Below are 26,718 nucleotides of genomic sequence, written 5' to 3'. Positions count from 1 at the left end.
CCCTCTCTGCAAATTTATTTATTACAAATAAGATCATTTCTAACAAGTGACTTATTAGAAATGATTTTATTGGGAAGGAGAAATTTATTTTTTTTTTAATTTTTTAAAATTCTTTATTTATTTTTAAGAGAGACAGAGAGACAGCATGAGCAGGGGAGGAACAGAGAGACAGAGAGACACAGAATCCGAAGCAGGCTCCAGGATCTGAGCTGTCAGCACAGAGACCGATGCGGGGCTCAAACTCACAAACCACAAGTTCATGACCAGAGCCAAAGTCGGACGCTTAACCGATGGAGCCACCCAGGCGCCCCGGGAAGGAGAAATTTAAAAAACCATGTGTTAAGCTTGACCTTAAGAAACCAGAAAGAGAGTAAATTAAAACCAAAGTATGCAGAAGAAAAAATGAAGAACATAAATTAATAAAATAGGAAATGGACAAACAATAGAGAAATCAATGAAATAAAAAGCTGAGTTTCTGAAAAGATAACATTGACCCATCTGTAACCAACGTGACCAAATAAAGAGATGATACAAATTATCATCATCAAGCAAAAAGGAACATCACTACAGACCTTGCAGACATTAAAAGCTACTCCAACTAATAAGTGAGTTTACTAAGGATACAAACTCAATATAAAAATTTGCGGGGGAGCGGGTAGCTGGGTGGCCCAATTGGTACAGCATCAAACTCTTGATCTCAGGGTTGTGAGTTCAAGCCCCACATTGGGCATGGAACATACTTTTAAAAAAAAGTTTTTACATTTCTATATGTAGTGATTTACAATTACAAATGAAAATTAAGGGGTGCCTGGGTGGCTCAGTTGGTTGGGCATGGACTCTTGATTTCAGCTCAGGTCAGGATCCCCAGGTCATGGGATCAAGCCCTGAACTGGGCTCTGCGCTGAATGTAGAGCCTGGTTAAGATTCTCTCTCTCGGAGCACCTGGGTGGCTCAGTGCAGTAAGCATCCAACTTTAGCTCAGATCATGATCTCACGGTTCTTGAGTCTCAGCCCGGCACTGTGGGCTCTCAGCTGTCAGCACAGAGCCCGCTTGGGAACCTGTCTCCCTCTCTCTCTGCCCTTCCCCCAGTTGCACGCTGTCTCTTTCTCAAATATAATAAGCATTTTAAATAAATAAATAGGAATAAAGGGTAAGTAAAGTCAGAGAACCTATATCACCCAATTTCAAGATGTACTATAAAGCCACAGTAATTAAGGCAGTATGGTATTGAGGAAAGACAAACAGACCATCGGCCCAGGACGAAGAGTCTAGAAATAGACTCATACAAATGTAAGCTGTTAGTTGTCAACAAAGGGGCCATGGAATTCAATGGGAAAGGACAGTCTTTTTCACAAATGGTGCTGGAACTGGATTTCCATTTACCAAAGTGAAGGGGGGCCCTTCAACTCCTACCATACACAAAAATTAACTCAAAATGACTAAGTGACCTAATTGTGAGAGCTGAAACTATAAAGCAAAACATCCAGAAGAAAACATAAGAGAAAATCAGTATGCCCTTGGGTCAGGCACAGATTTCTTAGTTAAAACAAAAAAAAAAATAAAATAAAATAGAAGTAATTGATATACCAAACTTCATCTAAATTAAAAACTTTTGCTTTTAAGATACCATTAGGATGATGAAAGGGAAACCACAGACTGGGGGAAAACATTTGCAAACACCTGCCTGAGAAAAGATTTTTATCAATAATGTATAAAGAACTCTTGCAACACAATGAGACAAAAACCCCAACTAAAATATCAGACAGAGTCTGAACACACCATTCACCTAAGAGGATAAATGAATACTCAGTAGGGGCACCTGGGTGGCTCAGCCAGTTGGGCATCTGACTCCGGCCAGGGTCCTGATCCCCCGGTCCGTGAGTTTGAGCCCCGCATCGGGCCCTGTGCTGACAGCTCAGAGCCTGGAGCCTGCTTCGGATTCTGTGTCTCCCTCTCTCTCTGCCCTCCCCCACTTGTGTTCTGTCTCTCTCTCAAAAACTAGTTTAAAACCATTTTAAAAAAATGATTTCACGAATACCCAATAAGACACTTAACATCAGTATTCATTTGGGAAATGCAAATGCTGCCAGGGAGGTGAAGAAACAGGTGGGGAATGGTCTTTTCCTATAAAAGCAAACCTGCCCGGCCACATGACCCGAGGGTCCCGTGCCCAGGCCTGCTCAGGAGAAACGAACCGCGCGTCCACACAAAGACCTGCAGGCGAATGCTCGGAGCAGCTTTAGTTACGACCGTCTCCAAATGGAAACAACCCAAAAATGTGCATCAGCGATGAGTGGATAGACAAAAGAGGGTGTGTCCATCCCGGGGACGGAGCCCGCATTCCTGCAGGAAGCCTCGCGAATCAATCACAGGAGCACTATGCTACCCGACAGGCACCACCAGACTACATACTCTGATCCCATAGTAGACGAGACTCCAAAGAGAGCTAACCTGTGCCAGCGGCAGACTGACGGTGGCTGGGAGTGGGTGGATGTAAGGGCCGCCGGGGGGCCCTTCGGGGTGATGGAAACACACCTGGTCTTCACAGGTAGTTCCACAACCGCAAACGTGGATCAGGTGGGTTAAATCATCCACTTAGAGTGGAAGAATGCGACCGTTTCGATATCGGCTTCGATAGCTGTCAATACATAAAATCCAATAATAAACACCGTACCTCTGGGCATGGCAGACAACTTTTTAAGAAACTCTAGACTCGAATCAGAGAAAACTGCGATCACTACGTTGCCCCTCAGTGGAAAGCCCAACCCTGAGAAGTCAGTCGGGCCTCGTTTCTGGACTCCGTGTAAGCCCAGCTAAGAACAACTCACGAAGAACCATTCCTTCCACCTGTAAACATCCCCTGCATCCCCCAGCCACGCTCTCCTCCCGAACGAGTCCCGGGGCGTGCCGGGGGTCAGCACAGGCCCCTCTCACTCTCCCCTACCCTGGACAGTCATCATCTCCAGAGGTTTGCACTCAGCAGACACACCTACAATTTTCAAAAGCTGCCATTAGTGCACAGAAGACGTATGATGTAAACAGTAAGATGTGTGTTTATTACCCCAGATTATCCAAAACTGATGCAGGTCTCCCATAGCACATTAAATACTCAAACCCGAATGATGAAGTGTGCTAAGTTGTACAGAAATGGGAGAGCCACAGCCTGTCAAGTGAACATTCCACGGAGAAGTCAGTGCCGGGGTTCTAAGCCGTAGGACACGTAACCTACCACGAAGAAACTGGGAATAACAACCCCAAATCTGTACTCACACAACAACTTAGTTCTCAGTACCCAGAGCTTCCGGTGGTCTAGAGGCCGTCTGGAAACGGAGTGTGAGGAGACTCGATTTCTGCTTGCAACCAACCCACCTAGAGATGACCTCAACTGTGGGCCAAACCCAAGTCCTCACATACTGAAGGGACAAAATAAATGTCTGGTAAAATTAATGGCCACTGGACTCCCCCGAGATCTGGCCACAAAGCCAGTCTTCCGGTATCTTAAACCTGCCAAGACCCCTCCCTTCCAAGCGCCCTCTGCTTGCTGTCCACACCGTCTACCCAGATCCCCCCCACCCCGGCACTGACGGGCCTTCCGTGCCAGCCCCTGCGAGCTGGGCACCCCCCGTGAGGGTCTGCAGTCACCCTGCTCCCTCCTGCTCACAGCCCTGTCAACTATCTGGCCACTTCCCCACCTCCACCACCACCACCACCAGAGGCAGGCAGCACGAGAACAGACGCGGTGTCCCGTGCACCTTCAGGTTCCCGTCCACCCTCAGGGTCCCAGCGTGCGGTGGGCCCCCAAGGAACATGAAGAGCACGAATGCAAGGACAGGAGATCAAGAGTGACGAACGCTCTACTGGCCACTCACGCTCTATCGTCCCCCACACGCTCGGAAAGCTCTTAGCCTTGTCTGAAGCCTTCTCGGGACATTGTTAAAGACGAAAGAGAAAGCCCGGGGTTAGAGAGAGAAAAAGGTGTTGAAGGATGGTAACCTCATCACCGAGAGAATAAGTTAACATGCTAGGCACGTGCCAGGACGTAGGGGCGCGGACGGGAACCACCACCGGTGGCAGTGTCGCCGCTGTGACGGGGGAGGAGGTCTGTTCCCCCCTGACGGTGCCATCAGAACGGGAGGAAGCGCCACCACCTTTGGACTCAGGCCCCTGAATAAGTGATCCGCGGAGCGGGGCCTGGTCAGCGCTCACCCAACAAGAAACATTATGTTTGGAGAGAGAAATGTTCCTAGAACAACCAAAATGAGCAGATACTATGCGTATGTGGAATCCCGGAAGGAACCAAGGATTTTAAACAGCTTGATCCCTCACCCAGAACTCTTCCTTAGACAGCAGGGAAAACCAAACTCCGACAAAACTCTACAGGCCTGAGGCACCCCAGCGGTAATCTGCAAGGAACACCAGGGTTGTTTCCTCATACTAGGCCTCGTAGCGGAGTGGAACTCTGCGAACTCCAGGATTTCTGGAAATGCCCATCATTCAACCACTGGAGTCCACACGAAACTCAGAGTTAATAGTCCACAACAAGACGGCAACGGAAAACCATGTTATTCGGGGTTATTCTCACGTTACTCTCGTCCCAAGCGCTTGCCTTGTCGGTCTGCAGCAAGATCCCCTTTCTCGGGAAGGAAGCCAAGCGAGAGGCAGATGCTCCCCGCTCGCCCCGGAGGACACACGCGGCTGGCGACCGCGTCTGGGCGGCGGGGGCGCGGCAGGAGGTACGTCAGGGAGACGGGCTCGCTCAGATGAGAACGTATCAAAGCTGACTGCACGCACTCGAGCGCCCAACCACCTCTTTGCCAACAGCTACGTCCACTTCAGCATCCAAGGACCACCCCCCTCCCAGCCGCAGTTTAAACCGGGAGGAAAACAACGGCCAGAGTGGGTTGAGGAAAGCGAAGCGCGGGAGGCCGCTTCCCGGGGCTCTCGACACTTTCCAGCCCGCGGGGCGAGCTCCGGGTGCCGACGTCCGCTCCTGCGTTCGAACCGCCGACGCCGACGCTCAGCGCGAAGGACCAGGCCAGGCACGGACGGCACTTACCAATCTGCAACAGGATGGGAGTGACCAGCGCCGTCTCCATGGCGTAACAGAACTCCCTGCCGAACATCACGGCCCCGTGCATCACCCACAGGCGCACAGGGATCCGGTCTATGGACCCCTCGCTGATGGTCTCGTAGTGGGTGTCCTCACCTCCGGGCTTCTGCAGGTCTGGCAGGGGCACAGGTAAGTCTTGAACTTGCATAGATTCTGAGTCGGCATTTTGCGGAGCCATTTTCATTACCACCAAAAATATATATATATATGTGTGTGTGTGTATATATATATATATATATATTTGTTAATATATATATATTTTCTCTATCTATATAAATAATGCTATCATATATCTTCAAGGATAAATTAGGACACCTTCTCCTTCTGCTTCAGTTGTGTTCCTCCGGCAAGTGATGCTTATATCCCTCTTTGTACAAACAGAGATCTCTCCACTTCTCACAATCGGGTGAGACACGCAGCAGAACAGAATGATTTTTGGTTGGATTTTAAACATATGGCTTGCTGGTTTACTGTGAATTAGAGTTAAAAATCCATAATTGCCATTCAGTTAATACCAGTTTCATCATTATTATTGAAGAGGTGCTGAAGTGATTTTTCTTGCTACAGAGAAGTGGGAAGGTGACACAAAAAGGTGGTCCGCCGTTGCTCCCCATCGAGTGACTGGTTGATCTGCAAAAGAGGAAAACAACCCCACCAGAGAGTCAGCCGGGGGCGGCCGCCACGTGGCCTCCCACCCCTGGCTGGCCAGGCGCTCCACGGACTGGTCCTCGGCCACCTGGGAGACCCCGACCTCAGACTGCCGCAGGTCTCTGGTGCTTACTCTGGGTCAGCTGCAGAGAAAACAGACCCCAGCTCCCAGAGAAACATCTTCTATGGATCTAATCCTGGGGCAGGATGAAGACAGGACAACGGAGGGAAGCCAGAGCAGAAAAAAACGAGCAGACAGAGGAAGGCAGCTCAGCTTCCGCTCCCGGGCCAGCAATAACCATCAGCAGACTGGCCGGCAGTGGGGGTGGAGGGGCGGGGGAGGCGGGGAGGCTGGAAAAGGAGCGGAGATGCGGGCCAGGAGGTGGAAATCGGGAGGGTGGGTACGGCAAGAACGGGGGGGTTTTGCCACCTAGAGCGGGGACATTCAAAGTCCACCCAAAGGCAGCTGAGTTCTTGCTGTGTGGGCCATCTACAGCGGTGGTCTTTAACCTTTTCGGGTCATGAAACTTTCTGATGATCAAATCAAAGTTACAGCCCCTCTCCAGGAAAAAAGTACATGCATCCCGAAGTCTGAATATCACACGTGGGGGCTCACAGACTCCCGACCCACACACCTTCCTAGGGGTGTGGGACTCCCGACCCCATCCTGCACTTACCCTGCCCTGGTCCCTACAACCCAGCTTTGTGATGCATTCCCTCCCCAGAGGAGCAGACCACAATAAAGCATCGACTGCCTCGCATTTAACTCGAAATTTCCCCTTAGAAAGGTTTTAGGAAAATGCGAGGCAAGACTGAGGATGCAGTTCTGCCCATGCACTCTGCTGGAGTCCGGCCTCCAGGAACTGGGGTTCTGTTCAATCTGAAGTGAATTAAAAGAGGGGACCCTGTGGGGGCGCCTGGGTGGCTCAGTTGCTTGAGCGTTCGACTCTTGATTTCGGCTCAGGTCATGATACTGGGGTTGTGGGATCAAGCCCCACGTCAGACTCCACACTGGGCGTGGTGCCTGTTTGAGATATTCATTCTCTCTCTCCCCCACTCACCCCTGCTCCTCCCCCTGCTTACACACGCGTGTGTGCTCACTCTCTAAAAAAGTTTTAAAAGAGAGGGGACCCCAAAATCACACAAATGGTGTTCACGTCTTTTTTATATTTAGGTAGGTCTGTGAGTTGATATCCTACCAGAGATTTTCAACAAAAGGTTTAAATAAAAATGTTTCTAGTTACTATTCACATAGCCAAAGATGATCTTAATTAGTGCCTTCTCCCTTCCCCCGAGAAGGAATGAGAAACTAAGGGCCACTTTCACTTAGTGCCCCCTCAGAGAGCCCCAGGGCGATGGCAGGTCCCCAACCTTGGGCAAGGCCGGGCTGCCCTCCCTCAAGGTCAAGTTCTTCCCCGCCACTTCACCACTGTGGGGCTGCCTCCCGGCCCCCTTCGTGCAGCAACATCCTTGCGGACCGCACGTCCATTGCGTGTCCGTGTGTCCTGACTGCACGTGTGCCCCTCACGGCCCCTGAACGCCACTACGCTTCACACTGAGGATCCCCGAGCTCGAGACTTCTTGCAAATTTTCTAAGTGTTCCCTACCATATAATATCTGCATTAAAACCACGGTTTCTAAATTAAAAAAAAAAAAAAAAAAAGCCCACGGTTTCTAACCTCTACCTTTTTAGAAAACATACTATGAAACTGCTTCTTTTCTTTTTTTTCAACGTTTTTTTTTTTTTTTTTTTTTTTAATTTATTTTTGGGACAGAGAGAGACAGAGCATGAACGGGGGAGGGGCAGAGAGAGAGGGAGACACAGAATCGGAAACAGGCTCCAGGCTCCGAGCCATCAGCCCAGAGCCTGACGCGGGGCTCGAACTCACGGACCGCGAGATCATGACCTGGCTGAAGTCGGACGCTTAACCGACTGCGCCACCCAGGCGCCCCGAAACTGCTTCTTTTCAATTTTTATAACACTTATTTATTTTTGAGAGAAAGAGTGCACATGGGAGAGGGAGGGAGAGGGAGGGAGGGAGAGGGAGGGAGGGAGAGGGAGGGAGAGGGAGAGGGAGGGAGGGAGGGAGGGAGGGAGGGAGAGGGAGAGAGAGAGAGAGAGAGAGAGACAGAGACAGAGACAGAGACAGAGGATTCAAAGTAGGTTCTGCACTGTGAGCACAGAGACCGACATGGGGCTCAAACTCACAAACCTTCAGATCCTGACCTGAGCCGAAATCAAGAGTCAGCTGCTTAACCAACTGAGCTACCCAGCCGCCCCTATGAAAGTACTTCTAACACAAAAAGTAAACAAAATGATATTGAAAACAAAAAATCACCCAACATTAACAATTACCAAACCAAGGGGTGTCTGGGTGGCTCAGTCAAGCATCTGACTTCGGCTCAGGTCATGATCTTGCCGTTCATGAGTTCAAGCCCCGTGTGGGGCTCTCTGCCGACAGCTCGGAGCCTGGAGCCTGCTTCGGATTCTGTGTCTCCCCCTCTCTCGGCCCCTTCCCCACTCACAGTCTGTCTGTCTGTCTCTCTCTCTCTCCCCACCCCCCTCAACAATAAATAAACGTTAAAAAAAAAAACAACACAAAAACACCCAATTACCAACACCTGCTGTTCTTACTCTCTATCCCCACCTGTGGAGCGATTCCCAGCCTAAGAAAACGAAAGGAAAGAAACCCTTTTGTCAACCTGTGATTCTTATGCCAAAATAGGGTCAATGATTTTAAATGCCTTATTCCATCCGCCAAACAAGACAGATGATTTTTATGCGAAGAAAGTATGTCCAGACACACTCTGGGCTTTTGTAAAAGCCCAAACTGTCCGGGTTTTTTGGGGCAGAAATGAGTCATCGGTTTTCTATGAATCTTAGTGATTTCATTACAAACACGAGACCCTTTAGCTCCGTCCCAGTGCGCTGTACCCACGGCTGGGGCCGTCCCGACACCCACGTCTGAGATAAGGCAGTTTCCACTGGGGCCGTCTCCGCAACAGCTAGAAGCCACGCTCCACATGGAACAGACTTGAGCTGTTTTAAGGCAGTGGTTCTCAACCGGGGGCAACCGTGTGCCGCCGAGGACACCAGGCCGTGTCTGGACAGACTGCTGGTTATCACAACTTGAGTAGGGGCCAGAGACGCTGCTCAGCACGGCCCCACAGCAGACAAGGATCCAGCCCAAAACGTCAACTCTGTCAAAGCTGAGAAACACTGTTCTAAGGTTATGATTAAACAGGGAAAAGTCTCCAGAAATGCTGAAACGTGACACTTTATGTTATTACATTTTGAATCAATCAACAGGACCAGATGTGGCAAGGTCCACATCCTGCCCCGTTATGGACCCAATCAGTTGCTGCTCAAAGCAGACAGGACTCCAGCACAGGCGGGCTCCAGCCACACTCTCCCATAGCAGGAGGTGGCCTCTGGGATCCGGTCTGGGAAAGGGAGAAGGGTTCCAGCTATTTCCCCTCGAGAGTACACGATTCTCTGGGGGAGCTCTAAAGAAAGCCCCACCTGGCCTCGGCGCCCCCCCCCCCCCCCCCCCCCGCACCATATGTTCAGAGAGCATCCCTGGGGACCCTTCTCCGTCTCGGCCCTCCCCGGAAGACTGGCCCCACCCCCCCACCCCGTGAGAGGAGCTCTCACAGCCACCCTGGCCCCGGGGAAACAGAGAAACTCCCACGGAAGAGGCCACCACCCATGTCCCCACACCTCCCGCTGTGCCTGGCCACACGGCAGGAGCCCGGTGAGGTTACAGAGAGACTGAATGAATAAATGAACGAATGAATGAGAGCCGGCCCACCAGCCGACCAGTACGCACTAGGGGCCGTGTACACTGGAAAGCCACCCCCGCCCGCACCAGCTCTCGGAGAGCATCACGCCCAGATGGTCGGGGCGGCCCGCTACCAGGGTCAGGCCTCAGGGAAGCCCGCATGAAATGGCATGAGCGTGGTGTGGGGTTTACCTGTCATTCAAGGAGTCTAGGCATTAACACAGCTGGCTTCCCTTCCTCAAGCCGTGCAAACGCAGTGGCAAGTGGCAAGAATAGATTTTACACAGGCAACTTCACTGTCATCTAAATTGATGAAAATGACAAATATCGTTAGCATCTTCGGTTAGTTTGACTTTAAGCAGCAGTTAGTAAATACAAAACTCCAACCGCGTCTCACGGCTCTGTGGACTCACCACGTTAGCATCCCCAAGCCGCGGTGGGAATGCCTTCACAAGTTAGCACCAATTCCCAGAGTCAAAGCTGCTTTCCAACCAGTAAGTTTAAATGAGGCCGAACTAACAAAATCCACTCACGTCAGTGGACGCTCGGGTTCCTCAAAGGTTTGACTAACCTGGCTTACAGTCAGACACCTTGAAGATAATGCCCAACTGCTAATCAGCAAGACAGCACTTGGCGAAGCCACTGTTGCCAAACACTCCTGCAAGCCCTGGGGATTTTATAAGCATTTTAGGGGATGACACAAAATAATTTAAAAATAAAATTTCAGCCTCATGCACTTAGCAATACGAGCATTAGCTACGTGAACAACTAAATCAGAGACCGTGACAACCCAACCTGTGAGGGGAGAGCCAGTTAAAGACAGAAGAGCCAATGCAAGTTATTTCTGTTAAAGAGCCACAGCTGAAGGGTCCATAGTACATGGGAGATGTAGTGGCCTAATCGGATAGGTTTGAGAACACCTAGCACATTCCGTAAAGACTCCGAGGCTACGCATACAGGCTGTAGAATGCTCAGCTTGGCCATTAGTTCCCAGTGAAAATCTAGTGGGAACATTTTAGATCTCAGATTCATATTCCTGTGTATGGTGTGAGGTAAGGATCTACCGTTATCTTTTCCCAACGATCATCCGATCATCGCAACGGGATGTATTTGTAAGTCCACCCCCAACATTCTGAGATTCCTCTTTATCATACATCAAATTTCCATCAGTACTTGGGTCTGTTTCCCTGTTTTCTATTCTGTTCAACTAGCATGCCTGTCTGCCCATGTCCAGTAACACTGCTATTTCCCCACATGTTCCTATTTATTCTGGCGTGTTTGTTTCAAGTATATGAACTTTAAAAGCTTGACTAGCTCAGGAAAAACAGTATTTTTTGTTGGTACTCTTATGTGATTCCATTAATCTTATAGGTCAGCCCCGAGAGAACGGCCATTGTAGGCCGCCACATTGCCCTGCCGGAGAAGGAGGGCTCTCGCTCTGTTTGTCTGAGACCACGTCAGTACCTCTTGCAAGAATTTCGAAATACTCCTTCCACGAGTTTTCCACATTTCTAGGTAAGCCTCTTCCTAACAATCTTTACCTTTTTTGTGGCCAATGTAAACGGGATTTTCTCTTCCCTTATATTTCCCAACCAGTTAGTTTGCCTACAAGACGGCCAGTAAGTGATGTCTACTCATTTGCTCAGGTACAACTTACACGTAGGAAGATGTACCATGTTCATTACGTTTCGACAAATTTATGTCAAGACACAGGACATTTCCAATGCTCTGCAACGTCCCCGTGTCCCCCTTCCTGTGTAATTAAGGCCACTGACTTTTACACTTTAATTTGATAATCTAATTCTTTAGTGTCTGCGTGAGAATGGACAAAAAGGCCATCACCAGGTTGACAAACGTACTGACCATTACCAAAGTAACCAAACGACCACGTGCAGTCCCCAACTTGGAGGCACAGAGGGTGATGTTCCGAAGCTCGCGTGCGCGCTGTGTGGAGCCCGATCATCGGCTCCTCAGACAGGAATTCGGGGTCCCTGCCGGTCTGAACTGAACTAAATCACAGCACTTGTGCAGGAGTGAGGCACAAGGGGCCAGGTGGCAGATGGCTGCACCTTTCCTGGGCATAAAAAGTCTGCGGAAGAGTCTGAAACGGCCTCCCCTCACTTCTTGTCTAGGGAAAGGAATGGAAAGAACCTTTGAGAAGGACAGGAAGGAGCTGGAGCACCGCAGGGCTGGGCCACGTGGCTGCCCTGCCCTGACCCGGGGCCTGGGTGCCGGGGGAGTCATGGCACCGAGGGGGGCGATCGGGTACCCGAAAGCCAGGTTTACTGCCCACAAAGCGAGGCACGGGAAGGACTCTTCTAGCTCGCGAACTGTCTTCTCTAAGGACGCTGTTTTACACAAATGCTGGGGCATTAACCAAAATGACTAAGACCATTGGCATGTTATGTTCCCTTCTGAAGTACCTGGTTTCACATGCCCAGGCGAAACCCTGCCACTGCACTGAAGCGCCTTAAGACCCCAGAGCACGGGAAACCGCACATGCCTAAGAGCCTGCCGCGGAGCCCAAGAACGTGGACAGGTTGTGACCTCCGACTCCGGAGTCTCCTATTCAGAAGGGCAGCAACACCTCTCAGACGGGCTTCCCCGAGCAGAGAAACTCTGGAGCCCAGGGACCGGCAGCGCGCTCGAGGACAACAGTTTGGTTATGATCTGCAGATGCACTTAGTGAAACTACAATTGTTCCAATCAACAACTTCCTCTATTGTCCTGTTTCTAATTTAGGAGTAACCGATGCCAGAACACGTGACTTCCTACCATTCGCGATGTGGAAAGCCGCTGTTAACTGAATGCCATCAAAAGTTAACTGCAGCGTGATTTCTGACAGGCACCAGGAGCTTGGGTTCGACTTCGAGATTCCACGCACATTCGACAGCCGTGCGACTACAAAACCCGCGGAGCCACAGCTCCTGGATAACGGTCGCGGGAAGCGGGGCACGCTTGCAACGCACCTCAAATACGTCCCGCCCCTTCCACGCCGCCCCCGCATGCGCACGGGCACGCACGCGCGCCGGCAGCACTCCGGGCCCTGGAGGTATGCCGCGAACGCGTTACGGCGGCCCGTCTGCGGCCACGGCTGTCTGTTTTGTACACCCACCGGTTAAAAACAGGCATCCCTACCCTCAGAAAATCCACCGAACTGCTAACATTTTTCTAAAACGTCATCAACTGTTATCCTCCAATGACCCTGTAAAATATTTACTAGTACGGTCCTCTCCGTTACCATCAGCCTGCCTCCCTCCCTCACCAGATGACCATGGCAAAGAATACCAACCTACAGACAACATAAGAGCCAGGGAAACCAAGCAGACAGCAGTAGATGATAAGGTCTACTTCGGGGTGCCTGGGTGGCTCGGTCGTTAAAAGCATCAGACTCTTAATTTTGGTTCAGGTCACGATCACACCGTCATGGGATCGAGCCCTGTGTGGAGCCTGCTTAAGATTCTCTCCCCTCTCTTCCCCCTCCCCTGCTCGAGTGTGTGTGCTGGCTCTCGCTCTCGCTCGCTCACTCTCTCTCTCTCTCTCTCTCTCTCTCTCGGAGATGATCAGATTTTAGACCAAGAGTATAAAAAGACGTAAAATTTAATCAAGCAAGTCTAAAGTATCCTTGATAAGAAAGAAGCATTCTGGCAAATCTGTTTATAAGGTTATTTCCTGAAAAGCATTTAAGAAATCCCATTGATTTCCAACATAAAATCAATGTTGTAACAAGACAAGCCACAGATTGAGAGAAAATATTTGCAAAAGACACATCTCCAAAATACACAACAAACTCAACAATAAAAAACTGAACAATTTGATTTAAGAAAGGGCAAAACACCCAGAGACAGCTCACTAAAGACGCATGGACGGCAAGTAACCACACGGAAAGAAGCTCCACGTCACGCAGCGTCAGAAAACTGTAAAATACGAGATCCCGGCACACACCTCTGGGCGTGGCCGGAGCATGCGCACGGACAGCACCTGTCGGGGAGGCCGAGCAACAGGGGCGCGCGCTCAGGAACAGGGACGCGCGCACTCACGGCTCCTGGGGACGCAGAACGGCGCAGTCACCTTGGGAAACAGTTCGGGGGTTTCTCACAAACCGAACGAGCTCTTCCCAGCTGATCCAGCAATCAGGCTCGCTGGCATTTACCCAAAGGAGCTGAAAACTTCTGTCCACGCGAGAACCTGCACGTGGATGTTTACAGTTTTATTCACAATTGCCAAAACCCGGAAGCAGCCACGGTGTCCCTCAGCAGGTGAGTGTTTAAATAATCTGTGGTCCAGCCAGACAAGGGGATGTTGTTATTCAACATTAAAAAGAAATGACCTATCAAGCCACGAAAAGATACGAAAGAACCTTAAATGCACATTGCTAAGTGAAAGAAACCAGTCCCCAAAGACTGTATGACACCGTGGAAGAGGCAAAACCGTGGAGACAGTAAAAACATTGGTGGCTGCCGGGGGCTGGAGTGGGGTGGCGTGGGGGAGGGTGGAGACGGCAATTTCAGGGCAGTGAAACCACTCTCCAGGACACCACAATGGTAGAGACGGGTCGCCCGGCTGCCCAAACCCAGAGTGCACAGCAGCAGGAGTGAACCCCACGGCAAGCTCCAGACTTGGCCTGATGACCAAGGGTCAGGACCGGTTTGTCAGTTGTAACACAGGAACCACTGTGGTCGGGGACGCTGGAGACGGAGGCGGCTGAATGTGTAGGATGACGACACATGGGAACTCGGTACTCTATGCTCAGTTTTGCTATGAACCTAAAACTATTCTAAAAAACAGTTCACTAATAAGAAAAAAATGTGTGTCCTTACAGAAAAAAAAAAAAAAACACACAACCAAAACATCTGACAAAAAAGGAACCAAGAGGTGGTCACACTGAATGTTCCATCCTTGAGAATACTTTCTCACACCTGAAATTACCTGCCTTTGGGCATTATAAGTGTCACCTGCAGAAACCCAGGCTTGTCTCCTCCCATCACTCAGTGCCTCTATTGTCTACGAAATGTGGGCTCAAGAAATACAAAGTTAACATGAATTTCAGTTAGGCGTCTAACTCTGTGGTGTCCTCAAATGTGTGTGGCTGCTCCGAGTGTGTGACCCCCCCCCCCCAAACTCCTCTGAGAGGGGATTAGGCCGTGAGGACGGAACCCTCACTTATGGGATCGGCGCCCTTATGAAAGCCACCCCACAGCTTTCTGGCTCCTTCCACCCTGTGAGGACACAGCAAGAGAGGGGCTATGACCCAGGAAGTAAGCCCCTGAGACAGAAAGCTGGTGAATGTGGTGACACCCTGGCTGGACTTCCAGCCTGCAGAACGGAGAGAAGCGTCTGCTGTTTCGGAGCCCCCCAGGGTGTGGTTTTGCTACGGGAGCCCGTGTGGGCGGAGACAGTGTGAATCGGTCTGGATCAGGACAGCCGAGGGAGTTCACTCACAAACGCAGACCCAGGCCTCCACCCAGTCCATGGACCCAGATCCCTGGCGGACCCACGCACCTGCACGGCACCCACACCACAGGCAGGCGGGACACGCTCACAGCGGGCACGATGACCGCACAGCCCAGCACACGGCGAGGTTACCAGCTACACCCCTTCCAGTCAAGCGTCCTGCTTTGGACAGCACGTCAAATGATCAAAGGCTTCACTAGGACTTAAATCTTTTCATAACCCAGGCTTTGAGTGTTCTGTGTCACAAGGCACAGTCGAGGACACTCCGGAAACCAAACACGACACGTGTCAGACCTGACGTCCGTTTTTACTTGGCTCCTTTGGATCAGCTTGCTGTGAACTGGGTGTCATTGGTAAAGGGAGAGCCGTGTGTGTGTGTGTGTGTGTGTGTGTGTGTGCGCGTGCGCGCGCGTGTGCGCACATGCACTATTCTGAGCATTAACAGACTGAAGCAAAGGAAATGTGGAAAGGGACCCCCCCGCCCTGGGAGCAAGGGGATGAAAATATTGCTACACTTTTAACAAGTCAGTGTAATTAAATGATTTCTCAGTGGATTCCCCTGCAACCGCCAGCAGGACAGGACCAACCCCTGGGGCCCCAGTGCTCCTCCTGGGTGCCTCTCTCTCTCTCTCTCGCTGACCAATGTCTGGCCCTCCCCTGCTGGACAGTGCTGGCGGTCTCCTCCCCTGCCCTCTTACACAACCTGCCACCCGGCCCACACACCCACCCCCTTCCCACACACCTCCAGCAGAGGCCAGGCCGCTCCCTCCCATAGGTGGGTAGGGCGCTGCTCAGTATCACACCCCCACCCCCACCCCCACCAGAAGCTCCGGGAGGTGGGGACAGGTCTGCAGGACAGGAAGGAACGGCTCCTGCCCACGCTCCTCCCTGTCCACCTGAGTAACTCAGAGCCCTGCTTCCAAGACACTGGCAGCACAGCCTCCGCAGGAGCCAGTCAGGCCCCGCCGGCCTGGGCGCAGCCGGCACCAGCTGCCCACCTTTCCCCCTGCCCTGGCACCCAGGTAAAGGGAGGGGCACTTCCCACCGGAGGCAGGCGGCCTGAGCGGACAGCCGGCGCCCATCACTACCGGCTGGTCCAGCGCCTAGCCAGTGGAGGCGCTCAGACGGCTGGAAAGGAACGGATTCATATGAGCGCTGAAGGTAGAGGGCCAGACCAACCCTTAATTACTCCATTAAAAAGAGAAAACTGATCTTTAGAAACCTCTCCCTTTTAGAGAAAGGAGCAACATAAGCACAGAGCTCAAGGCAAATCCCTTTCTCTTCTGAACAGGAAGCAGACCGGTGTGCCAACGCTAACAAATAGCTGAGATGATGTTTTTTAACGCCTTAAAACTGGCATGTTGCAATTCAAGTAAACTTTCAAACTGCACACACTACTTAGGGCGTTTTTTTTCTTTCTAAGGCACCACACCTCCCAATAACTTCTCAGGAATGACTATGCTTTTAACAGTATAGTTTAGGGTCTCCCGGGATGTGACCTGGGTTCCTGGAGCATAAAACACTGCACGGCCACATTTCACCAGACCACCAGACCCGGCCACCCGCTGGGGCTCTTGGTGCCGAGTCTGACGTCAGTGCAGTCTAGCGGACTTGTCCCAGCCCAGCTGGAGGCCTCTGCTGGGCCTGCATTCCTAGTGGGACACCAGGGAGGGCACCGCTGGCTCCCACTGCCCCAACCCGGGCTCCACAGCAGCTTAGAGCAGCCTCCTGCGCTGGTCTCTCCAGCCCACCGTGAGACCTGTTACCCCAGGTGCAGGCGGGGATCAAGACGATGGGACACAGCAGGAGGACAGGTGAAGTCATCCCAGGCGCTGCGCTAAACGAGAGGCAGGAGTCCCAGCTGCAGTGCTCCCCAGAGGGGCCGCCCTCCCCCAGCACGCTGGCGTAACCATGCATACACTGGCAGGGAAATGCGGCGGCAGCAGAGTCCTTCCGGAAAGACAGTGACCTTCTAGTTGCGGTGCAAGATGCTGATGGGAAGGCTGCTATGCCAGGATTAACACTATGGACTCACAGGGCCCCAGAGTTTTTTTGCTTAGCACACCCACACCCGCTTTTCCATCTGCAAAGGAAAATGTCAGAACTGCCAAGAGGGCTGCTGGACCCCACCAGGAATTCCTAGGGCCACGGGGCCAGGGCACGGGTACAGGCTCCTCACGGTCACAGACCTGCCCAGACATCCAAGAACTGCGTGTGTCTCTTAGGTAACACCCAGTGGGACACGGGGGGTGAATCAAATGGGAGTGAACAGCAAGCACCGCGACACCTCCCTCCTGACCCCATTCCAGAAGGAGCCAGGGGGGCGGGGGCCCTGGGGAGAGCCTTGCGTGTGTGAACCCAGCTACGCGGACACAGCGTGGAAGGCACCGCGTTCCCACGGGACCCCGCGCCCCGCCGTCCTCTTCCCTCGAGGCAGCTGCCAAGCCTGTGCCGTCCACAAGCACAGGGCCAGGTTTAAACATGCAGGAGCAGGGGCGCCTGGGGGGGCTCAGCCGGTTACGCGTCTGACTTCGGCTCGGGTCCTGATCTCCCGGTTCATGGGTTTGAGCCCGCGTCCGGCTCTGTGCTGACAGCTCAGAGCCTAGAGCCTGCTTCCGATTCTGTGTCTCCCTCGCTCTCTGCTCTTCTCTCTCTCTCTCTCAAAAGCAAATAAACATTAAAAAAAAATTTTTTTTTAATGCAGGATCAGGCACTAAAGCTACATCAGATGACTCGAATGACAGTCTACGTGACAGCAAATATTTCTAATGTTGAATCAAATCAAAGTACTTATTTTCTCCCCAAATTTTAGGGGGCAAGGCGTTAGGATCGACATCAAGCATCTCTCTAAACAGGATTCCTTTGCATCTTGCACTAACACTGTTCCCTAATGTGAAGGAGAACATGGCCAGCATCCAGCACCCAGGAAGCAGGCACAAGAACATTTAGGAGGAAATTACGCGGAAAGAAGGACGAACTGCCCCAGAGGGAACATCCCTGCAACATTTGCTTTATGCTAAAATACAGACTTTCTCCTGTGACTTTTTACCTTTGATCTTTAGATAGTGTTCCCAGATTTGCAGAATCAACTCAGTGCAACGGATTTTGCTTTTTAATTAAAAAGCAGTGAGTGGTTCCACCACCCCCTCCTTCTAAATGTTCTAGCTTAAGCCACTGGAGTCAGATGAAGCTTTGGCTGCCATGGAAACAAGAGCGTGCCTGTCCGCCACGCAGCTCCGGGGACCCCTCCCGGGACCCCTGCAAGCGCAGGGAACCCGAGCTTCAGGACCGCCCGCGATGCCAAGTGGGCAACCGCTGCAAACGCTTGTAGGGTAAACCAGTATTTCTCTGAACTTGCAATCCCGTCACCAGGGGCAGAGCCAGGTACACAGGAACTCTGCCAGGAAATGGGAGACAGGCAGGCTGCGGGCTGCCTGAGGACACTCGTAACCACCAAATGGGATTAAAAAATAAGAATAAAAATTCCTCACATTACATACATATAATCAGGAACTGACCTCAAAGACAAGGGCGTAATTAAGGAACACCACTAAAGACTGCCAAGACACAACGAGCCTTTTTGATGGTATTTATATGTAAAATCCAACCAAAGCGGTTTCCAGGTTCTGAATTTATCCTAAGGCAAAAAGGAGGAAGTGCCACAAAAGTTACAAGCGCTATGAATTCCTTCAATTACTTCAATTTGGCCCGTGGATCAGGTGAGTACAAAAGGCCCCTTTTTAAAGGGAAGTATGAAATATACTCACAACAGTAAAATCAAAGCTAGTTTTCTTAAAAATGGTAACGTTTTGGCTAATGAGAACTTCGGGATGGCTTTATGTATGGCCCAGAGTTCAAATTACTCTTCCTTTCTAACAAGTAAAACAGCATTAACGAAACCACCGTCCTCCACTACCCTCCGTGCACCTGAAGCCAGAGCCGTGGTCAGGGATCCACAGACGCGATGGGTCACGTCCGCGCCATTTACAAGATGGCACACATCGCTGAGCCGCTCCGAGTGTCTACGCCCTTTCTAACCCCCTCCATCTCACAAAGCCCTTATGGCACCTACAGGTGGTTCTACATCAAGGACATGGTGGTCCCAGGAGTTCCACGGGGGCGCCCTGTGCGCGGGCCCCAGTCCGGAGACCCGGGGAAGGCAGGGCGAGGAGGAGAGGGGCAGGACAGCCGCTTCCCCTGCCCCTCCTGTCTCTGCTCAAGGAAGTGGCTGCTCCAGCGACAAACTCCCACGGAAGGGGAAAGTGGGGACGGGGCCTGCTCCCAGTTTCCTTAACAGCGCAGATCACACGCTGCCTCTAACAGAGAGGACTGACCCCTTCACCTGGTGGCCCGCGATTCCCCGCGACTAAGAAACCCAGTTTGGTACCTGACTGACTAACCCTTCTGCCATCTGGTGAAGTCAGCCATTCGGAAGCAGGGCTTCCCCCGGATGCCGGCGGGCTCAAGTGTCCAACAGGGACTTCGTCACGGCAGCCCGGCACCGCTGAAAGGGCGTCTGGAAACCCGAAGCCGTGGTCACTAGGTATCCAGGGCTTTAAAACGTTGAGACCCTTCGACTCCAATTCCCTCTCTGGACCTCGTCAGGAGGAAACAAAGGCACGGGGATTACACCACTAGGAAACCGGAAGGGTCCGTACATAAAGGGTGGTTCGTGCAGACACGAAATCATGCGGCGTGATTCCCTGTTGATACGGAAATACACCTAATATTAAGTGCAAACAGGTTATAAATCAAGTACGTATTATGATCATAAAAAACTAAAGTTTTTTTTGAGGAATGGATACAGCGAAGAGTGTTATTTCTGGGTGATTTGTAGTTGTGTTCTTTCTGCATCAGGAGGACCTGAGTTTGTTTCTAATTTAAAAAGAAACAGTAAGTTTCCTCTGAAAACAGATTATCCGCTTGTCCTCTGCAAACACAGGAAGATCTCGCTATGTGGCAGGACACTCAGGAGCGTTTTCCGATCACAAAGCCGAGTCTCAGGCAGCCCAAACGGTGCCAAAAGAGGCAGGTCTGGAAAGCCACCGACTGACGCACAGAGCTACCGGTGGGTCCGCAGAACCGGTACAGAGCTGACTCAGAGCTGACCGCCGAGACCGTCTCAGAAGCTTCTCCCAGTGCGCCACGGGCATCACCGACTGTGCTCTCTCCCCACCCGGGCGAGCACCAGGCCCCTCCCACATGTGCTGGTGTGGGCAGGCTAGTCGTTGACGGTACCCCTGGCTCACTCTTCGCTAGCCATCCACCCGCCCCCTCCCGTTCCCAAACACAATCGCACAGCTTTCCCGTCCACAGCACCTCCTTCCACCCCTCCCTGTAACGCACACCCACTCCGCTGGACTTAGCTCTCTGCCCGCTGGGCTAAGGCAGGCATCCACCCTAAGGAAGCCACCCGCCCTGTTTGCAGATTCTCCCACAGTGCACTGCACTGAAGAGGACTCCCGGCTCAGCCTCAACGACCAGACCCTGTGCCCATCAAGGAGAAGGGAGTCGAGCGCTCTTTCCTCTTTTCTGCAGGGTAAGAGACAAGACAAAGCAGCCCTGTACGAGGTCTGAAAGAGGCCCACGTGGGATTAAGAAATTCTAATCTTGTCCAGGTGATGTACAGCAGCCTTCCCTGCCTGAAATCCTAGATGGCCCTGGGCTCCCCGGACCGAAGGCCTCAGTGGAGTCTTTCAGCTGAAAACACCGACAGGCACCTTTCCCACCCATTAATCTGTGGGTGCCGACGTTCCCCGGGCCTCTCGGCCCTGCCCTCCGGGATTGGATTTCCCTCTGTGAGCCAGCAGAAGGCTGCCTCCAGCCAGTGCAGAGAACACAGCCAAAAACACAACACTGGGAACGAGCCTGGGCCTCTCTGAGCTAGAGGGAAGCCCAGATTCCCCAGACGCCGGCAATCCAGGTGAGCGCCAGTGGAGAAAAGCAGGCCTAGTGCGAGCTCTAGAAGCCCGTATGCCACCTTCCCCTACACCGGACGGGGCGAATCCGCGCACAGCAAGCCACAGGTGGCCCGCAGCCGTCCCTCGCGCCTTTCTAGAAAACAGGCAAGCTCCATCTAATGCTGGCACAAGTCAGGTAATGACTGGGATGAAGTACCAGGACGCCACAGGTGAGACCACAAAGGCACAGAACCACCACCGCCTTCCCCCCACTAAAGCTGGCCAGAGGTTCGTGAAACCAGGAAACTAGGGGCGCCTGGCTGGCTCAGACGGCAGAGTGCGTGACTCTTGATCTCGGGGTCGTGAATTCGAGCCTCACATTGGGTGTAAAGATCACCTTAATAAAAACGTATCTACCATGGGAATCTTAAAACAGTTCATGAAACTGAAGCACCAGTCTTTAAAAGCAAGAGTGTTCTGACAATTAAGCCACCCTGAGCACAGTGGGTTCTCAGACCCACGTGTGAGGTTTCCCTTACGTGAACCCAGCCGACAGCAGGACCTGAATGTGCCCTCACAGACCCGTGTGCTAATAAGCAGGTTAGACTTGACACGTGCTGGAGACAAATGGCCATTCACGCCCTCAATGCTGCCCTTCCCACCTGGGGTGTGCTCCCTGCACGTACCCCACGTCCCGCAGGCCGGCCCGAGTGCTTCCATCCCAACAGCCCTCGTACCGGACGGCAACAGGGGCTCAACACAGGACCGCGCAGCACTACCCTTACTGCTTAGTAAGGACCTTACTGCCTAGGATGAATTTGCAGACGGAAGGACAGAGTCCCCCTTTGGGAAGATGAAGCTGTGGACATGGACGGTGGTCACGGTGAGTTTCTCAGCTGTGAATGTGCGCTTACTGGTGGATTTTGTTAGGTATATTTTACCAAAATAAAAGCAAATGACAAACGTGGGGCGCCTGGGTGGCTCAGCCAGTGAAGGGTCTGACACTAGAGTTTGGCTCAGGTCATGATGTCACAATTTGTGGGATCGAGCCCCACAGAGGGCTCCGTGCTGACAGAGCTGGGAGCCTGCTTGGGATTCTCTCCCTGTCTCTCAAACTAAACTTTAAAAAAAAAAAAAAAAAAAAAAAAAAAGCAAGTAACGTATTATGAGGAACTTATCTAGAAAGTCCTATTAGCAAGGAAGTGGGGTTTCTGCCACCGGGGGAACTCAGGTTCCCCAAACAATCCGACCGACCCCAATCTTTTCAACATGGACTCTGACAGCTACAGGACACAGGGGCACGGACAGGAACGAAGCCCCGTGCAGCCGTGTGGGGACAGCGGGAAGTCACGGGACACAGGGCCCCCCAGCACTGCCGCAGCCACCAACAACCCGGAGCCCTGGCCACACATCCGGCCCAGCTCAGAGTCAGGAGGGAGGGAAGGAGGGAGGGAGGGAGGCAGCAAGAGAGACAGAGACCCGCGCACACACAGAGACAGAGAGGTGTTGACAGAGAAGGAACAGCAAGTCAGCAGGACAGAGTGAGTCAGCTGACCGAGGAGGAAGTGCTGGGTCCCTGAGGTTCCCCACGGGGCACAAACACAGGCACCAAGAGCCAGGCCCCGGGCCTTGCTGGGAGCCTGTGTTCAGGCAGGTGCCACCGTGACCTCTTTGCTAGGCACCCGCTGCACATTTCATCACCTAGGGACCCCAGCCCCAGGGAGAGAGCCTCTGTGTCCAGTTCTGGCCAGCCCCCACCTGCCACGCCTGAATTACTGTGACATTCCACTGCTCCCCGACACGGACACGCCTAGCACCAGCACCGCACCCAGGGCCCTTCGCCCCCACCCCAGCAGGAGGCATCTCACTCACTCGCTTGAGAATCAAGGAGGGCTGTCAGGTGGAGGAGAACGGTTCCGGACAAGATCCAGGAAGTGGCTCCTTTTACTGAAAAGTAACCCCCTCCGGAAAGGTTTTACTTTATTTCTCGAGGAATACGTTCACTATCGGTGTTGTTTTCCTTCAGATCTAAACAATACCACCCACCCCGTGTTCTTGCTACGTTAAGTTTGTTTTCACGGTGAGGCCAGGTTTCCCTCTGGAAGGAGGCACCTCCGGTTTTAATGAGACAGTTCATTAAGAGGTAGGGCTTCAGGTACAAAAGCCTACGTTCCTGAAAAGCCTGCCAATCATAACATGGGCATCAGAGAAACACTCAGCGGCCCGCTCTCCCCTCCCCCCAGCACATGCCAAACGCTCGCCAGCAACAAACAAAAACCACATGGATAAAGGACCTCTTTACAAGAAGAGCCAAAACAATTCCATCTGTTAACAAAAACTAACTGTTGAATTAAAGGTTGCAAGTTCAAACACAATCTGGCTATTGTAAACAGCGCCTCAGTTTATCAATGTAACAATAACTCTCTTTCAAAGATTGATAAAGTTCTCCACAAATACTGGCCCTCCAGCATTTTTAAGATACTTTGCGGGATAAATATTAGCTTGAGACTTGCCTACAGGAGAAGCGAAAGCTGCCAAAGAAGCAGTTCTAAACAGAAGAGAGGGAGCGGCTTCAGCCGGAGGGTAGCAAGCAGCCCAGGCCCCCCGCGAACAGGAGGTGGCCCGGGCCCCTGCCCTGGCCGGAGGCTGGGCTGCCGGGCCCCCTGGCTCCCCACCCGGCCCGGGGCTGCCCAGCACAGGAGGGCAGGCTCTCCCATCTCCCGATCGGGGGCACAGCGCCAGGCACTCAACAAATAAACCACCCGGCGTCCAGAAAGACCTGGAAAATTGAGTTAATTAAAAGGAGAGATTTTAAGATAATCGTTGGGGTGGAAAAGAACAGGGAGCATCATAGGTGAAATCTGATTTAAACTGAATTTCCTGAGAGACAGTTAAATAGCCCGGGCCGGCAAGTGCAGAAGGGGCAAGGAAGCGGCCGCGGCCGGAGGTGGCCGGCCCCCAAGGCCAGGCTGGGTGGGCGTGCGCCCTGTTTGTGCTGCCGGTTCCCTGACCGGCTCCAGATGTCACGTACCCTTCACTTCACCTGCGGGGGGCTTTTTACGTTTAACACAGTAGCTTGCAACTCACCAGGAACTGGAAGCAGACTCAGAACAAAGCCAGCCCTGGCGCAGGTGACACACAAGTCCCCCCAGCAAGGGACCGGCTCGGGGAGAGGGCCCGGAGCAGGGCCGGGCCCAGCCAGGTGGCGAGGGGACCTGAGCGCCTGTGGAGCGCAGCCTCACCCAGCACAGGCCCTGCAAGACGTGGTTCAGGGACCTTGACTCCCACCCCCTTAATCGTCCAAGGCCAGCCCTGACCTCCTCACGCTCCTTCTCAAACAAAGCGGTGTGCTGAACGTCCTCTCAGGCACGAGTTACCTTGGAATGCACTCGAAACAAGCTGTGCTTCCTTCCAGGACTGCAGATGGCGATGCCCAGAAACAGGCCACACGGCCTGAATCACTATCGCAGGCTCTCATGACTGCAGAGACTCAGACACTCAGCCATCATCTCCTGCTCCGCAAATGGGAACAACACGTCCAGACCGTGTGGAGGACCAGTACCGCCAAGGAGCACCGCGGAGCCCAAACCCTGCAGCCTCTCGCTAAAGGATGTTGTGGTCACCGTCCCAAACCCTCACGCTACAACAGTGGCTGCTTCTCATTACACGTGGGTAAGACAGCGTTGAAAACTCCCCGGGTGAACCAAGCCCTTTGTTCAACTACATCACACAGTACTCGGGTACGGAGCCCTAAAAGAGAAAAACAAAATGAACAGAGAACAATCTAACAAAATTTAAGTTACTGAACATGGTCTGATCTTTCTTCGAGAGGCCAGAAGAATGAAAGAGTAATCCAATACTGACAATACCATTGGTTTCATGACAACTCTAGGTAAAAGTTGTCACTAAAAAGGAAAACTTCTTTTTTGGAAAAACAAAAATTTAGGTTAATAAGTGGTTCAGCATAGCCTGAGATTTCGCCGTAAAGGAAGGTATACCTGCATTGGTCCTAGACTCCCCCGGACCCCTTTGCACGGGACCTTCCCCAGCACTAGAACGCTGACCACTGAGGATTGAGGGTGGCTAAGTCACCAGGGTTGCCCCCTCCGGGCCACCTGGGGAGTGGACAGACAACATGGGCACAAAGAAACCGCCTCTGGTCTAGGGCAGGGTCTCTCCCGTTAAGGCACCTAAAGACAGGGGAGGGGAGAGGAGGGTGGAGAGAAGAGGTCACCTTAAGGCACAGCCGGTGAGGCTTCCTTCCCTGCCACCCTCTCACCCAGGGTGTCAGAGCAGAGGCCCACGTGACAATGGAGGGCCGCAGGCAAGCCTAGACCTGCCCAAGCACAGAGGCTCAGACTGGATTTTCGGCGGGAGCAGGACAGTTGGCTCACTCCACCACGGACAGTGCCGTGCGTGTGCTGGGCGCTTTCTGCCGGCAGAACCTGCCCCTGCAGGGGTCCGCCCAGGGAGACACCCTCAAGAGGCCAGTACATCCCAGGGGTGGGTGAGCCTGGGAGTGGACAGGTGCAGTCCAGGAGGTCTGCAGCAGACACAGGGCAGCAGGGCCAGGCGCTCAAGGAGGGGGCCGGCCCGCCAGCGCAAAGGGAGGGGCTGGAGCTTTGATGTGACCTGGGTCGGCCGTGGGGGGGGGCCTCAAGGAGCAAACGAGAGAGCAGAAGCGAAACTCCTTTGGAAACCGGGCAAGCATCCCAAAATGTAGCAGGCTGCAGGTCAGAGGGCAGCAGGGCTGGTAAGACCCTCAGAGAGGGTCCTGCCCCACTGCTCAAAGTTCTTGAAAACGGGCCACGTGTCCTGAGCTGGTGTGAAGGAGGAGTCTGGCGCTCGCCCACAATTAGCAGAGGAACCTGCGAGCCCGCTGCAGGTGAGCTCGCTGGCAGGTGACAGCACTCCCCTTTTACCTGCGGGTCCCTCTCTCCAGGCTGCCCCTGCCCCCACCTGGAGTCCAGCCCCGCAGGAGGCACCCTCCTGAGTTGGTTTCCACCCCTCGGTGCTCCTTGCTGCTCCTGTGTCCCCAGCACGCAGATGGCCAGACATCCTGTGGCCAGCTCGGCCCCTCCTGCTACCTTGCTGTGCTCAAGCACAGCAACCCGTGCCGGTCCCTTGTCCTCGTCCTCATTGTCCTCATCCTCGTCAGTCTGAGGCCCTGGCTACAGACCACAGCCTCCCTCCACGTCAGGCTCGCTCCCTCTGCAGGGGGCAAAGCCTCTGAAGCCTGGGACAACTGTGCTGTGCTCCCCCGATGCCCGAATAAGCAGCCACAGATCTGGAGGCCGGACCGTGCTTCCTTTCCTCCGGAAGCCCCAAGGTTACTTCTCATCTGGGTGTATGGAAGGGGACAAGCTGGATGTGACGGGAACTACAGGTGGCAGGACAGGGTCTGCTGTCCGGCAAGGCAGGGCCTAGCATGGGCAGTACCCACAGATCTGCCAGCCCGCTTCTGCCTCACACCCATGCCAGGCGGCCAGCAGGCGTTTCCGGCCAAGGGCACAGCTGTAGGGAAGCACCGATCAATGAACCACCCCAAACACCCCTGGGATGTCTGTCAATCAAAACTCGTCAGAAGCCACTGCCACTCCTATGCCACAAACTCATCACCTAAGGACACCCCACGTCTTGGGCTTGTGCAGAGCCTGTCAGGGAGGAGTCAAGCTGAGACACCCCAAGGATACCAAAAGGCGTGTGTGCTGGGACAAAGGGCATATGTGCTGGGAGCAGCTGGGGGCACTTCGCTCTTCTCACCCTGGGGAAGCCAGCAGCAGCCTGCCTGCAAGCAGGCAGGTATTTATTTAACAGCACGGC

At 52.9% G+C, this 26,718-nt stretch overlaps 1 protein-coding gene across 1 annotated transcript in view; it reads right to left on the bottom strand.

The window, feature by feature from the left end:
* The window catches only part of SLC45A4 (solute carrier family 45 member 4), an 80,274-nt gene that overhangs the window by 32,659 nt on the left and 20,897 nt on the right, over nt 1–26,718 (bottom strand). The window contains 1 exon segment of the mRNA XM_049633447.1: nt 5,058–5,741. Coding sequence (XP_049489404.1) covers nt 5,058–5,295 — 238 coding nt within the window. The 5' untranslated portion in view covers nt 5,296–5,741.

The sequence above is a fragment of the Panthera uncia genome, chromosome F2 (genome assembly GCF_023721935.1).
Source record: "Panthera uncia isolate 11264 chromosome F2, Puncia_PCG_1.0, whole genome shotgun sequence".
NCBI classification, from domain to species: domain Eukaryota; kingdom Metazoa; phylum Chordata; class Mammalia; order Carnivora; family Felidae; genus Panthera; species Panthera uncia.
The sequence above is the reverse complement of the archived record's forward strand: the minus strand, read 5'-3'. Positions and strand labels throughout refer to the sequence as shown.